We start from the raw sequence: 16,298 nt of genomic DNA, 5'->3' as shown, positions 1-16,298 counted from the left end.
GGTCCATCAGCCACAGCATATTTATCATCATTTATGTTAGAAACTGGCATAAACTATGACTGAAATCTACGCCAACTACGAGCTGGCATAGATTTCAATCAGGCACATGGACTGCATGTTGTCATGAATGCATACTCTGGCGGTAAGGGCATATGAAGACTGGAGTAGAACACACCGATCTTAAAAAATCAAGATTTGGAACCACTGGGCTACCACTTTAAATGTATGAATATGGATGAGACTTTGATGTTTACTTCTTACCAACAGTGGGATCATTGCTTATAGCAGAGTTATCCAAGTCATCTCCTCCCAAGTATTTCTCCAGGCGAGCACAGGATACGTTTGTCTGGAAATTGAAAAGAGTCATTAGAAGACCGTTATATACACAGTGGTTACACACAGTACAACTATAGTTACGTTCTTAGTAAAGTTAAAAACTGACCATTTGAGCAGTGCCCAAGAGCCACTGCCCAGGGGTGGCCCACATCCCCTCAGTAAAGACAAGTTGAGCAGAGGATCCAGACATAACTTTTACGGTCTTCCCCAACCTGGTCATGCGTGTATTCTGCACGTCTGGTATCCATGTTGCAGCTGCAACACATAGGTGCATTTTCAATATGACAATAGGTCTCTATGTCAATGTGCAACTAGCGCCTATCCCTAGGGTCCTCTATATCAGTGGTCCCCAACTGTAAGGGCCGCGGCTCAGGACCGGGCCCTGGAAGATTGTTTGCCGGGCCATGGCAATACAGAGGAGCGGAGACGCCAGAGGAGGGGAGGGACTGTGGCCACCGTGCCACCAATGATAATTAACCAGAGGACCTTTCATGGGTCCGGACTTTATTAACTAAGTAGCAAGACATGCAGAGCGGCAACCAGGGATATCCCTGCACTTACTATTATTCCTGGGCGCCGCTCCGTTCGCCCGCTGTGGCCCCCATTACATTCTCCCACGCTGCATGCTAATTACTACTATCAGAACACTAGGGAGGAGACATCAGCTTTTCTCCCTGGCGTTCCTTCTCCCTGGCTGTAGCGCTGTCCAATCACTGTGCAGAGCGTCACAGCCAGGGAGAAAAAAAAACTCACCTTCTCCCTGGCTGTGACGCTCTGCACTGCGATTGGACAGCGCTACAGCCAGGGAGAAGGAACGCCAGGGAGAAAAGCTGATGTCTCCTTCCTGGTGTTCCAATAGTGGTAATTAGCATACAGCGAGGGAGATGGTAATGGGGGCCACAGCAGGCGAAGGAAGCAGCGCCCAGATATAATAGTAAGTGCAGGGAGATCCCTGGGTGCCGCTCTACATGTCTTGCTACTTAGTTAATAAAGTCCGGACCCATGAAAGGTCCTCTGGTTAATTATCATTGGTGGCACAGTGGCCACAGACCCATGAAAGGTCCTCTTACAGATACAGGAGGCGGGTGCGGCATTTGAGGGATTAACTGCCGCTGATCGCAGCTCCCTGTCAGAGGTCGGGTGCCGGCTATATGATTCTGCCGCACCTGCCTCCTGTATCTGTATTAAAGGTTAATTATCATTGGTGGCGCAGTGCACCCCCCCTAGTATTAAAAACATTGGTGGCGCAGTGCACCCCCCACCAGTATTAAAATCATTGGTGGGAGTGGCAGATTCTCATCCGAGCCCCAGCAGTGTAATCCTGGGGCTCTGATTGGTTTCCATGGCAGCCAGGACACTACTGAAGCCCTGGCTGCCATGGTATTCTCCCTGCTGCTGTGTGTACTATGCACAGGGCAGCAGGGACAGTGTAAAGTCCTATTTACCCTAATACAGCTCTATTAGGGTGAGTAGGACAAGGGATGAAAAGATCCCAGGTTCTAGCCCCTAAGGGGGGAAATAATTATTAAATAAAAAGTAAAAAAAAAGTTTAAAAAAACACCAAAATATTAAGTATAAATCATCCCCTTTTCCAATATTACATATAAAATATATAAACAATAAATAAATAAACATATTACATATCTCCATGTCTGAAAAGTCCAAACTATTAAAATATTTTTAAAAAATTCCTATGTAGTGAGCGCCGTAACAGAAAAATAAAAATTAAATCCCTAAGCCACGCCCACCACTAAGCCCCGCCCCAGAACCCCCTCTCCCACCCAGTCCCTGGGAAAATTGTCTTGCATGAAACTGGTCCTTGGTGCAGGTTGGGGACCACTGCTCTATATAACGCGCGCGTCCCAGGTGTAGTAAAAATGTCGAGTGGTATAGGGTGGTCTAAAATGCCTATTTATGTGTCACAGTGCTCCTACCTGGATGTGGCTGGACCCCAGGCTTTGACTCAGAAGCAACAAATAGGGGGAATAATTGAGGGATAAAAGACTAACTTCAGTCCAGACCTTGAGATGAAGTTCAATGGCAGCTTTACTCTGCCTAAACGTTCTCCAAAATGGTTTACAAGCTTTGCCTTGGTTCCGGCAGGCTTTAGCATGAAACTGGCAGGCAAACTCCACTCTGCTATATCTGTTTCTCTCTGACTCTGCCGTACTGACAGGCTGGCTGTATAACTTAGCTTCTTCTGTATGCTGCACTTCACTTTGTAGTCTGACTCTAGGTTATGACAGGGAACTTTCCTCCTGGCTCCTGAGGCGTAAAGCTTTGGCCTCAATGGCCAGCAGAGCTTAGGGTGCTCTGGCTGGCGTGGGCACATCCAGCAGAGACGTGCCCCTGCACACCTTTCCCCTAGCAGGAAGTAAGCTAGACTAACTAGAACTTCTGCCTCATCCTTCCTGCAGGAAGTAGGGCTAGCCCACCCCCACTACAGAGGGTGGTTAGAATGGAATGGAAAGTTCCACTCTATCTAAGTATAGCTCTGTCGTGTTTGCTGCCACCTGCTGGTGAACCAGGCACATTACATGTTATAAACAGTTACATAACATTAGGAATGCACAGTGTGGAGGACCTGGAATAAATGCATAAGATGACATGAGGTTAGACCAATAAAGACAGTAGCAAGGTGCAGAAGTGGTAACACCACTTTGGGGTGTTACAAATGTAGGACACAGACCCGACACCCAATGGTCTCCAGGGCCATGAGAAATGGAGCAGAATAGTGCACGCCCTGAATTTCTATGCAAGGACCCTTGGAAGGAGGTATGGATGGCACCACGATGGGTCCGTGTGCAGCCTGCGTCCACACATATGTACATTATATTTGTCTGAATAAGACCTAAAACGATAGATGTATATAGAAGATCTTTTACTTACCTGAACCATTCTAGCTATAAGCATAGGCAACATGGAGAGGGGGAAACGGAGGATGTTAAACAGGGAGATGGATGTGAAGGCTGTCCTTGCATCAAGCACATTTTTTGGATCAACCACGACGTAAACCGCAAAACTGGCCACTGACACCTGCAAAAAAAAGAAACAGCATCATAGTAGTTTAGGCAGATTTCGCAAAACTGTGTAAAATGAAGACTGTCTTTGTTGCGCACAGCAACCAATCAAAGATCAGCTTTCATTTCTTAAACTGCCTTCGTAAAATAAAAGCTGTACTGTGATTGGTTGCTATGGGAGACAAGCCTGTAACTTCAAAGAGGCCTATGTGGGAAATGGCACAGTTGTCCATAGCAACCTGTCAGATAACATTTAATTTGTCATGTTACCGACAATGAAAGAAAAGACTATGGGCCTTATTTAGAACTGTCTAATAGGAAAAATGTCTTAGTTGCACATAGCAACCAATCAGGTCTCACCTTTGATTTTTTTTCAGAACTAGGGATGAGCGAACCCGAACTGTATAGTTCCGGTTCGTACCGAATTTTGGGGTGTCCGTGACACGGACCCGAACCCGAACATTTTCGTAAAAGTCCGGGTTCGGGTTCGGTGTTCGGCGCTTTCTTGGCGCTTTTTGAAAGGCTGCAAAGCAGCCAATCAACAAGCGTCATACTACTTGCCCCAAGAGGCCATCACAGCCTTGCCTACTATTGGCATGGCTGTGATTGGCCAGTGCAGCATGTGACCCAGCCTCTATATAAGCTTGGGTCACGTAGCGCTGCACGTCACTCTGCTGATTCAAGCATAGGGAGAGGTTGCAGCTGCGACGTTAGGGCGAGATTAGGCAGATTAACTCCTCCAAAAGACTTCATTCTGTGATCGATCTGCAGCTGTGGATCATTGAAGTGCTTCTATTCAATTGCTCAGTGTTTTTAGGCTGCCCAGAGCGTTTTTAGATCACTTTTTTTCTGGGGTGATCGGCGGCCATTTTGTGGCTTGTGGTGCTCCAGCACAAGCTATCACCAAGTGTATTTAACCATCAATAGTGTGGTTATTTTGTGCTATATCCTACATCAGCTGCAGGCTGAGCCTGTGTCACCCAAGTGCATTTAACCATCAACAGTCTGGTTATTTTTTGGCCATATACTACATCAGCTGCAGGCTGAGCCTGTGTCACCGAAGTGCATTTAACCATCAACAGTCTGGTTATTTTTTGGCCATATACTACATCTGGTGCAGGTTGAGCCTGTGTCACCCAAGTGCATTTAACCATCAACAGTGTGGTTATTTTTTGGCCATATACTACATCAGGGGCAAGTTGAGCCTGTGTCACCCAGCGCCTAAAAAATAGACCTGACATTTCTATTCAACCAAATCTGTACTGTTTTAGCTGGTCAAGTTATTTGTAGTGACCGTAAAAGCACATTTTTTGTTCTGGGTTGAAAAACTATTCCCTAATTTGCCATTCTCAAAATAACTAGTTTCTGGTATATGAGGCCTACTTGAAATCTATCCCAAAAAAGATATCTTACATTGAAGGTGCTGATAGTGTCATTCAGAAAAACCTAAGACACACGCTACCATGCCGATAGAAGTCTAATTCTGTGATAAAACCTATACCTGTCACACAGCGCAAAAAAAAAAACAGGCCTGACATTTCTATTCAACCAAATCTGTACTGTTTTAGCTGGTCAAGTTATTTGTAGTGACCGTAAAAGCACATTTTTTGTTCTGGGTTGAAAAACTATTCCCTAATTTGCCATTCTCAAAATAACTAGTTTCTGGTATATGAGGCCTACTTGAAATTTATCCCAAAAAGGATATCTTACATTGAAGGTGCTGATAGTGTCATTCAGAAAAACCTAAGACACACGCTACCGTGCAGATAGAAGTCTAATTCTGTGATTAAACCTATACCTGTCACACAGCGCAAAAAAAACAGGCCTGACATTTCTATTCAACCAAATCTGTACTGTTTTAGCTGGTCAAATTATTTGTAGTGACCGTAAAAGCAAATTTTTTGTTCTGGGTTGAAAAACTATTCCCAAATTTGCCATTCTCAAAATAACTAGTTTCTGGTATATGAGGCCTACTTGAAATCTATCCCAAAAAGGATATCTTACATTGAAGGTGCTGATAGTGTCATTCAGAAAAACCTAAGACACACGCTACCATGCAGATAGAAGTCTAATTCTGTGATTAAACCTATACCTGTCACACAGCGCAAAAAAAAAACAGGCCTGACATTTCTATTTAACCAAATCTGTACTGTTTTAGCTGGTCAAGTTATTTGTAGTGACCGTAAAAGCACATTTTTTGTTCTGGGTTTAAAAACTATTCCCAAATTTGCTATTCTCAAAATAACTAGTTTCTGGTATATGAGGCCTACTTGAAATCTATCCCAAAAAGGATATCTTACATTGAAGGTGCTGATAGTGTCATTCAGAAAAACCTAAGACACATGCTACCGTGCAGATAGAAGTCTAATTCTGTGATAAAACCTATACCTGTCACACAGCGCAAAAAAAAAACAGGCCTGACATTTCTATTCAACCAAATCTGTACTGTTTTAGCTGGTCAAGTTATTTGTAGTGACCGTAAAAGCACATTTTTTGTTCTGGGTTGAAAAACTATTCCCTAATTTGCCATTCTCAAAATAACTAGTTTCTGGTATATGAGGCCTACTTGAAATTTATCCCAAAAAGGATATCTTACATTGAAGGTGCTGATAGTGTCATTCAGAAAAACCTAAGACACACGCTACCGTGCAGATAGAAGTCTAATTCTGTGATTAAACCTATACCTGTCACACAGCGCAAAAAAAACAGGCCTGACATTTCTATTCAACCAAATCTGTACTGTTTTAGCTGGTCAAATTATTTGTAGTGACCGTAAAAGCAAATTTTTTGTTCTGGGTTGAAAAACTATTCCCAAATTTGCCATTCTCAAAATAACTAGTTTCTGGTATATGAGGCCTACTTGAAATCTATCCCAAAAAGGATATCTTACATTGAAGGTGCTGATAGTGTCATTCAGAAAAACCTAAGACACACGCTACCGTGCAGATAGAAGTCTAATTCTGTGATTAAACCTATACCTGTCACACAGCGCAAAAAAAAAACAGTCCTGACATTTCTATTCAACCAAATCTGTACTGTTTTAGCTGGTCAAGTTATTTGTAGTGACCGTAAAAGCACATTTTTTGTTCTGGGTTTAAAAACTATTCCCAAATTTGCTATTCTCAAAATAACTAGTTTCTGGTATATGAGGCCTACTTGAAATCTATCCCAAAAAGGATATCTTACATTGAAGATGCTGATAGTGTCATTCAGAAAAACCTAAGACACACGCTACCGTGCAGATAGAAGTCTAATTCTGTGATAAAACCTATACCTGTCACACAGCGCAAAAAAAAAACAGGCCTGACATTTCTATTCAACCAAATCTGTACTGTTTTAGCTGGTCAAGTTATTTGTAGTGACCGTAAAAGCACATTTTTTGTTCTGGGTTGAAAAACTATTCCCTAATTTGCCATTCTCAAAATAACTAGTTTCTGGTATATGAGGCCTACTTGAAATTTATCCCAAAAAGGATATCTTACATTGAAGGTGCTGATAGTGTCATTCAGAAAAACCTAAGACACACGCTACCGTGCAGATAGAAGTCTAATTCTGTGATTAAACCTATACCTGTCACACAGCGCAAAAAAAAACAGGCCTGACATTTCTATTCAACCAAATCTGTACTGTTTTAGCTGGTCAAGTTATTTGTAGTGACCGTAAAAGCAAATTTTTTGTTCTGGGTTGAAAAACTATTCCCAAATTTGCCATTCTCAAAATAACTAGTTTCTGGTATATGAGGCCTACTTGAAATCTATCCCAAAAAGGATATCTTACATTGAAGGTGCTGATAGTGTCATTCAGAAAAACCTAAGACACACGCTACCGTGCAGATAGAAGTCTAATTCTGTGATTAAACCTATACCTGTCACACAGCGCAAAAAAAAAACAGGCCTGACATTTCTATTCAACCAAATCTGTACTGTTTTAGCTGGTCAAGTTATTTGTAGTGACCGTAAAAGCACATTTTTTGTTCTGGGTTTAAAAACTATTCCCAAATTTGCTATTCTCAAAATAACTAGTTTTTGGTATATGAGGCCTACTTGAAATCTATCCCAAAAAGGATATCTTACATTGAAGGTGCTGATAGTGTCATTCAGAAAAACCTAAGACACACGCTACCGTGCAGATAGAAGTCTAATTCTGTGATTAAACCTATACCTGTCACACAGCGCAAAAAAAAACAGGCCTGACATTTCTATTCAACCAAATCTGTACTGTTTTAGCTGGTCAAGTTATTTGTAGTGACCGTAAAAGCACATTTTTTGTTCTGGGTTGAAAAACTATTCCCAAATTTGCCATTCTCAAAATAACTAGTTTCTGTTATATGAGGCCTACTTGAAATCTATCCCAAAAAGGATATCTTACATTGAAGGTGCTGATAGTGTCATTCAGAAAAACCTAAGACACACGCTACCGTGCAGATAGAAGTCTAATTCTGTGATTAAACCTATACCTGTCACACAGCGCAAAAAAAAAACAGGCCTGACATTTCTATTCAACCAAATCTGTACTGTTTTAGCTGGTCAAGTTATTTGTAGTGACCGTAAAAGCACATTTTTTGTTCTGGGTTTAAAAACTATTCCCAAATTTGCCATTCTCAAAATAACTAGTTTCTGGTATATGAGGCCTACTTGAAATCTATCCCAAAAAGGATATCTTACATTGAAGGTGCTGATAGTGTCATTCAGAAAAACTTAAGACACACGCTACCGTGCAGATAGAAGTCTGATTCTGTGATTAAACCTATACCTGTCACACAGCGCAAAAAAAACAGGCCTGACATTTCTATTCAACCAAATCTGTACTGTTTTAGCTGGTCAAGTTATTTGTAGTGACCGTAAAAGCACATTTTTTGTTCTGGGTTGAAAAACTATTCCCAAATTTGCCATTCTCAAAATTGTGGTGAACGGGAACAATGAGGAAAACATCTAATAAGGGACGCGGACGTGGACATGGTCGTGGTGGTGTTAGTGGACCCTCTGGTGCTGGGAGAGGACGTGGCCGTTCTGCCACAGCCACACGTCCTAGTGAACCAACTACCTCAGGTCCCAGTAGCCAGCAGAATTTACAGCGATATTTGGTGGGGCCCAATGCCGTTCTAAGGATGGTAAGGCCTGAGCAGGTACAGGCATTAGTCAATTGGGTGGCCGACAGTGGATCCAGCACGTTCACATTATCTCCCACCCAGTCTTCTGCAGAAAGCGCACAGATGGCGCATGAAAACCAAGCCCATCGGTCTGTCACATCACCCCCATGCATATCAGGGAAACTGTTTGAGCCTCAAGTTATGCAGCAGTCTCTTATGCTGTTTGAAGACTCTGCTGCCAGGGTTTCCCAAGGGCATCCACCTAGCCCTTCCCCAGGGGTGGAAAAGATAGAATGCACTAACGCACAACCACTTATTTTTCCTGATGATGAGGACATGGGAATACCACCTCAGCACGTCTCTGATGATGACGAAACACAGGTGCCAACTGCTGCGTCTTTCTGCAGTGTGCAGACTGAACAGGAGGTCAGGGATCAAGACTGGGTGGAAGACGATGCAGGGGACGATGAGGTCCTAGACCCCACATGGAATGAAGGTCGTGCCACTGACTTTCACAGTTCGGAGGAAGAGGCAGTGGTGAGACCGAGCCAACAGCGTAGCAAAAGAGGGAGCAGTGGGCAAAATCAGAACACCCGCCGCCAAGAGACTCCGCCTGCTACTGACCGCCGCCATCTGGGACCGAGCACCCCAAAGGCAGCTTCAAGGAGTTCCCTGGCATGGCACTTCTTCAAACAATGTGCTGACGACAAGACCCGAGTGGTTTGCACGCTGTGCCATCAGAGCCTGAAGCGAGGCATTAACGTTCCGAACCTTAGTACAACCTGCATGACCAGGCACCTGCATGCAAAGCATGAACTGCAGTGGAGTAAACACCTTAAAAACAAGGAAGTCACTCAGGCTCCCCCTGCTACCTATTCTGCTGCTGCCGCCTCGGCCTCTTCTGCTGCTGCCGCGGGCCTCGGCCTCTTCTACTGCTGCTGCCGCCGCCTCGGCCTCTTCCTCTGCCTCTGGAGGAACGTTGGCACCTGCCGCCCAGCAAACATGGGATGTACCACCAACACCACCACCTGCGTCACCAAGCATCTCAACCATGTCACACGGCAGCGTTCAGCTCTCCATCTCACAAACATTTGAGAAAAAGCTTAAATTCCCACCTAGCCACCCTCGATCCCTGGCCCTGAATGCCAGCATTTCTAAACTACTGGCCTATGAAATGCTGTCATTTAGGCTAGTGGACACACACAGCTTCAAACAGCTCATGTCACTTGCTGTCCCACAGTATGTTGTTCCCAGCCGCCACTACTTCTCCAAGAGAGCCGTGCCTTCCCTGCACAAACAAGTGTCCGATAAAATCAAGTGTGCACTGCGCAACGCCATCTGTGGCAAGGTCCACCTAACCACAGATACGTGGACCAGTAAGCACGGCCAGGGACGCTATATCTCCCTAACTGCACACTGGGTAAATGTAGTGGCGGCTGGGCCCCAGGCGGAGAGCTGTTTGGCGCACGTCCTTCCGCCGCCAAGGATCGCAGGGCAACATTCTTTGCCTCCTGTCTCCTCCTCCTCCTACTCAGCTTCCTCCTCCTCTTCTTCCACCTGCTCATCCAGTCAGCCACACACCTTCACCACCAACTTCAGCACAGCCCGGGGTAAACGTCAGCAGGCCATTCTGAAACTCATATGTTTGGGGGACAGGCCCCACACCGCACAGGAGTTGTGGCGGGGTATAGAACAACAGACCGACGAGTGGTTGCTGCCGGTGAGCCTCAAGCCCGACCTGGTGGTGTGCGATAATGGGCGAAATCTCGTTGCAGCTCTGGGACTAGCCGGTTTGACGCACATCCCTTGCCTGGCGCATGTGCTGAATTTGGTGGTGCAGAAGTTCATTCGCAACTACCCCGACATGTCAGAGCTGCTGCATAAAGTGCGTGCCGTCTGTTCGCGCTTCCGGCGTTCACACCCTGCCGCTGCTCGCCTGTCTGCGCTACAGCGTAACTTCGGCCTTCCCGCTCACCGCATCATATGCGACGTACCCACCAGGTGGAACTCCACCTTGCATATGCTGGACAGACTGTGCGAGCAGCAGCAGGCCATAGTGGAGTTTCAGCTGCAGCACGCACGGGTCAGTCGCACTGCGGATCAGACCCACTTCACCACCAATGACTGGGCCTCCATGCGAGACCTGTGTGCCCTGTTGCGTTGTTTCGAGTACTCCACCAACATGGCCAGTGGCGATGACGCCGTTATCAGCGTTACAATACCACTTCTATGTCTCCTTGAGAAAACACTTAGGGCGATGATGGAAGAGGAGGTGGCCCAGGAGGAAGAGGAGGAAGAGGGGTCATTTTTAGCACTTTCAGGCCAGTCTCTTCGAAGTGACTCAGAGGGAGGTTTTTTGCAACACCAGAGGCCAGGTACAAATGTGGCCAGACAGAGCCCACTACTGGAGGACGAGGAGGACGAGGATGAGGAGGAGGTGGAGGAGGATGAGGATAAAGCATGTTCACAGCGGGGTGGCACCCAAAGCAGCTCGGGCCCATCACTGGTGCGTGGCTGGGGGGAAACTCAGGACGATGACGATACGCCTCCCACAGAGGACAGCTTGTCCTTACCTCTGGGCAGCCTGGCACACATGAGCGACTACATGCTGCAGTGCCTGCGCAACGACAGCAGAGTTGCCCACATTTTAACGTGTGCGGACTACTGGGTTGCCACCCTGCTGGATCCCCGGTACAAAGACAATGTGCCCACCTTACTTCCTACACTGGAGCGTGATAGGAAGATGCGCGAGTACAAGCGCACGTTGGTAGACGCGCTACTGAGAGCATTCCCAAATGTCACAGGGGAACCAGTGGAAGCCCAAGGCGAAGGCAGAGGAGGAGCAAGAGGTCGCCAACGCAGCTGTGTCACGGCCAGCTCCTCTGAGGGCAGGGTTAGCATGGCAGAGATGTGGAAAAGTTTTGTCAACACGCCACAGCTAAGTGCACCACCACCTGATACGGAACGTGTTAGCAGGAGGCAACATTTCACTAACATGGTGGAACAGTACCTGTGCACACCCCTCCACGTACTGACTGATGGTTCGGCCCCATTCAACTTCTGGGTCTCCAAATTGTCCACGTGGCCAGAGCTAGCCTTTTATGCCTTGGAGGTGCTGGCCTGCCCGGCGGCCAGCGTTTTGTCTGAACGTGTATTCAGCACGGCAGGGGGCGTCATTACAGACAAACGCAGCCGCCTGTCTACAGCCAATGTGGACAAGCTGACGTTCATAAAAATGAACCAGGCATGGATCCCACAGGACCTGTCCATCCCTTGTGCAGATTAGATATTAACTACCTCCCCTTAACAATATATTATTCTACTCCAGGGCACTTCCTCATTCAATACTATTTTTAATTTCATTTTACCATTATATTGCAGGGCAACCGAAAGTTGAATGAACCTCTCCTCTGTCTGGGTGCCGGGGCCTAAATGTGTGACAGTGGCCTGTTCCAGTGGTGGGTGACGTGAAGCCTGATTCTCTGCTATGACATGAAGACTTATTCTGTGCTGACATGAAGCCAGATTCTCTGTTACGCGACCTCTCTCCTCTGCCTGGGTGCCTGGGCCTAAATGTGTGACAGTGGCCTGTTCCAGTAGTGGGTGACGTGAAGCCTGATTCTCTGCTATGACATGAAGACAGATTCTGTGCTGACATAAGGCCAGATTCTCTGTTACGGGACCTCTCTCCTCTGCCTGGGTGCCTGGGCCTAAATGTGTGACAGTGGCCTGTTCCAGTGGTGGGTGACGTGAAGCCTGATTACTTTGCTATGACATGAAGACAGATTCTGCGCTGACATAAGGCCAGATTCTCTGTTACGGGACCTCTCTCCTCTGCCTGGGTGCCTGGGCCTAAATGTGTGACAGTGGCCTGTTCCAGTGGTGGGTGACGTGAAGCCTGATTCTCTGCTATGACATGAAGACAGATTCTGCGCTGACATAAGGCCAGATTCTCTGTTACGGGACCTCTCTCCTCTGCCTGGGTGCCTGGGCCTAAATATGTGACAGTGGCCTGTTCCAGTGGTGGGTGACGTGAAGCCTGATTCTCTGCTATGACATGAAGACAGATTCTGCGCTGACATAAGGCCAGATTCTCTGTTACGGGACCTCTCTCCTCTGCCTGGGTGCCTGGGCCTAAATATGTGACAGTGGCCTGTTCCAGTGGTGGGTGACATGAAGCCTGATTCTCTGCTATGACATGAAGACTTATTCTGTGCTGACATGAAGCCAGATTCTCTGTTACGCGACCTCTATCCTCTGACTGGGTGCCTGGGCCTAAATATGTGACAGTGGCCTGTTCCAGTGGTGGGTGACGTGAAGCCTGATTCTCTGCTATGACATGAAGACAGATTCTGTGCTGACATAAGGCCAGATTCTCTGTTACGGGACCTCTCTCCTCTGCCTGGGTGCCTGAGCCTAAATGTGTGACAGTGGCCTGTTCCAGTGGTGGGTGACGTGAAGCCTGATTCTCTGCTATGACATGAAGACAGATTCTGCGCTGACATAAGGCCAGATTCTCTGTTACGGGACCTCTCTCCTCTGCCTGGGTGCCTGGGCCTAAATGTGTGACAGTGGCCTGTTCCAGTGGTGGGTGACGTGAAGCCTGATTCTCTGCTATGACATGAAGACAGATTCTGCGCTGACATAAGGCCAGATTCTCTGTTACGGGACCTCTCTCCTCTGCCTGGGTGCCTGGGCCTAAATGTGTGACAGTGGCCTGTTCCAGTGGTGGGTGACGTGAAGCCTGATTCTCTGCTATGACATGAAGACAGATTCTGCGCTGACATAAGGCCAGATTCTCTGTTACGGGACCTCTCTCCTCTGCCTGGGTGCCTGGGCCTAAATATGTGACAGTGGCCTGTTCCAGTGGTGGGTGACGTGAAGCCTGATTCTCTGCTATGACATGAAGACAGTTTCTGCGCTGACATAAGGCCAGATTCTCTGTTACGGGACCGCTCTCCTCTGTCTGGGTGCCGGGGCCTAAATGTGTGACAGTGGCCTGTTCCAGTGGTGGGTGACGTGAAGCCTGATTCTCTGCTATGACATGAAGACTGATTCTGTGCTGATATGAAGCCAGATTCTCTGCTATGGCATGAAGAAACTGATTCTCTGCTGACATGAAGCCAGATTCTTTGCTATGGCATGAAAAGACTGATTCTCTGCTGACGTGAAGCCAGATTCTCTGCTATGGGACCTCTGTCCAATTGATATTGGGTCATTTTAATTTTTTTAATTTTTATTTTAATTCATTTCCCTATCCACATTTGTTTGCAGGGGATTTACCTACATGTTGCTGCCTTTTGCAGCCCTCTAGCTCTTTCCTGGGCTGTTTTACAGCCTTTTTAGTGCCCAAAAGTTCAGGTCCCCATTGACTTCAATGGGGTTCGGGTTCGGGACGAAGTTCGGGTCGGGTTCGGATCCCGAACCCGAACATTTCCGGGAAGTTCGGCCGAACTTCTCGAACCCGAACATCCAGGTGTTCGCTCAACTCTATTCAGAACACTTTAAGAAATGAAAGGTGAGCTCTGATTGGTTGCTATGGGCAGTTCTGATAAATGGGGCCCTATGTGACTATAACATGAGATATGTCAAAGGGGATAAACTGATTCTTACCAAAAATGGGGTACAGGTGAATATTAACATGGAGATGCAGAATAGATAGGCGAAGCGTAACATGTACTTCAGCTCCGTCTCACGAATTTCCTGCACCTGTTTCTCAAATGAAGGCTCCCAGGCGTACAACTTCAAGACCTAGAACAAAACACATGACGTAGAGTAAATGTGGCTGCAAACAGTCATGAAGCAGCTAAATACATCACAAGCCGAGTAATAACAACCCTCACCTTTATGCCGTTCAGGATTTCATTCATTATTTTCAGCCGTTTATCTTTGTTTTTCATGTTTTTCATCTGCAGAACACAAGAGTAGATTGGACTTTATGTGTATGTGCCATAGAGGCAGCCATAGAACCGAATAGTGGTCCCCTCCTCCATGTAAGAACAGGCGCAGGCTTCGCCCTCCCTCTAGGTCATTATCGCCTACTTTCAGATGTGTGTCCTGCCCCTTAACCTCTTAAGGACCGCCGGCGTATATGTACGGCAGAAGTCTGGTCTTTAACCGTGGAGCCCGCTCGCGGGGTTTCTGCTATTTTAAATGGCAGAGACCCGTGGCACATGTATGCGATCAGCCATAAGGCTGATCACATACATTTTACCCTCCAGATGCCGTGGTCAAATGTGACCACGGCATCTGATCAGTCCGGAAGCGGAAGTAGTCGCGTGCTTCCGCTCTGGTAACAGAGTTCCCCGGCCTCAAGCAGGCTTTGGTGTCTATTTCAGGAGTATACCAATACAGGCCACTAGGTGGCAGCATTATATTGTTATATTGCAAATGAAATGTTCAATGATGGCTATTTATCCATCAATGAACACAATGGGAAATCTAATAATTGCCAGTTATTATCACCTAAGGTGACTTAAAAAAAAAAAAGAATGTAAAAAAAAAAAAGTTTTTACAAATAGAAAAAATAAAAGTTCAAATCACCCCCTTTTCCTTAAAATAAAAATACTTAACCAATAAAAAAATAAACATCATGGGCATCGCCGTGTGCGTAAATGCCCATACAATTAAAATATAACAATATTAATGGCATAACAGCAAATGGCATAACGGAGAAAAAAATAAAAACTGCCAATTTGCCATTTTTTGCCACTTCAACTATTCAACAGTTTTTTTATAAAAAGTGATCAAAAAGTCACACACACTTTAAATTGGTATCACTGAAAAGAACAGATCGTCCTGCAAAGAATGAGCCCTCACACAGCCCTGTACACATAACTACAAAAAAGTTATAGGGGTCAGAATATGGGTATACAATTTTTATTTATTTTTTCGCTCAAATGTTTTAATTTTCTTTTTCAGTATTAAAACGCAAGAAAAATTATAATTAGATAAAACTGGATCAGTGGCTACACCAAACTGAGAAACCTATGGCTAGGTGCTCTTCCCGGCAACTCACCCTAGAAAGCAGGTTATAGTGAATTTTAGATCTGGGAGGCACTCAAAATATCTAGGGTCGTGTATATTAACCACAATGTAAGTGATACTGTAAATAATTTATTACATTAACAATTAACAAAAATTTAAAAAATTTTTTTTATATACAGTACAGACCAAAAGTTTGGACACACCTTCTCATTCAAAGAGTTTTCTTTATTTTCATGACTATGAAGGCATCAAAACTATGAATTAACACATGTAGAATTATATACATAACAAACAAGTGTGAAACAACTGAAAATATGTCATATTCTAGGTTCTTCAAAGTATCCACCTTTTGCTTTGATTACTGCTTTGCACACTCTTGGCATTCTCTTGATGAGCTTCAAGAGGTAGTCCCCTGAAATGGTTTTCCAACAGCCTTGAAGGAGTTCCCAGAGATGCTTAGCACTTGTTGGCCCTTTTGCCTTCACTCTGCGGTCCAGCTCACCCCAAACCATCTCGATTGGGTTCAGGTCCGGTGACTGTGGAGGCCAGGTCATCTGGCGCAGCACCCCATCACTCTCCTTCATGGTCAAATAGCCCTTACTTTCAAAGTTTTCCCAATTTTTCGGCTGACTGACTGACCTTCATTTCTTAAAGTAATGATGGCCACTCATTTTTCTTTACTTAGCTGCTTTTTTCTTGCCATAATACAAATTCTAACAGTCTATTCAGTAGGACTATCAGCTGTGTATCCACCTGACTTCTCATCAACGCAACTGATGGTCCCAACCCCATTTATAAGGCAAGAAATCCCACTTATTAAACCTGACAGGGCACACCTGTGAAGTGAAAACCATTTCAGGGGACTA

General features: G+C 45.6%; 1 protein-coding gene across 1 annotated transcript in view; it reads right to left on the bottom strand.

Moving 5' to 3' along the window:
* Positions 1 to 16,298, bottom strand: part of LOC121003106 (canalicular multispecific organic anion transporter 1-like) — a 198,950-nt gene that overhangs the window by 72,581 nt on the left and 110,071 nt on the right. The window contains exons 11-14 of the mRNA XM_040434685.1: positions 14,289 to 14,354; positions 14,059 to 14,196; positions 3,226 to 3,372; positions 262 to 346 (exon numbers count right to left, since the gene is read on the bottom strand). Coding sequence (XP_040290619.1) covers positions 262 to 346; positions 3,226 to 3,372; positions 14,059 to 14,196; positions 14,289 to 14,354 — 436 coding nt within the window. The remainder of the gene's footprint in view (positions 1 to 261; positions 347 to 3,225; positions 3,373 to 14,058; positions 14,197 to 14,288; positions 14,355 to 16,298) is intronic.

This window comes from Bufo bufo, chromosome 6 (assembly GCF_905171765.1).
Source record: "Bufo bufo chromosome 6, aBufBuf1.1, whole genome shotgun sequence".
Classification (NCBI taxonomy): Eukaryota; Metazoa; Chordata; class Amphibia; order Anura; family Bufonidae; genus Bufo; species Bufo bufo.
The sequence above is the reverse complement of the archived record's forward strand: the minus strand, read 5'-3'. Positions and strand labels throughout refer to the sequence as shown.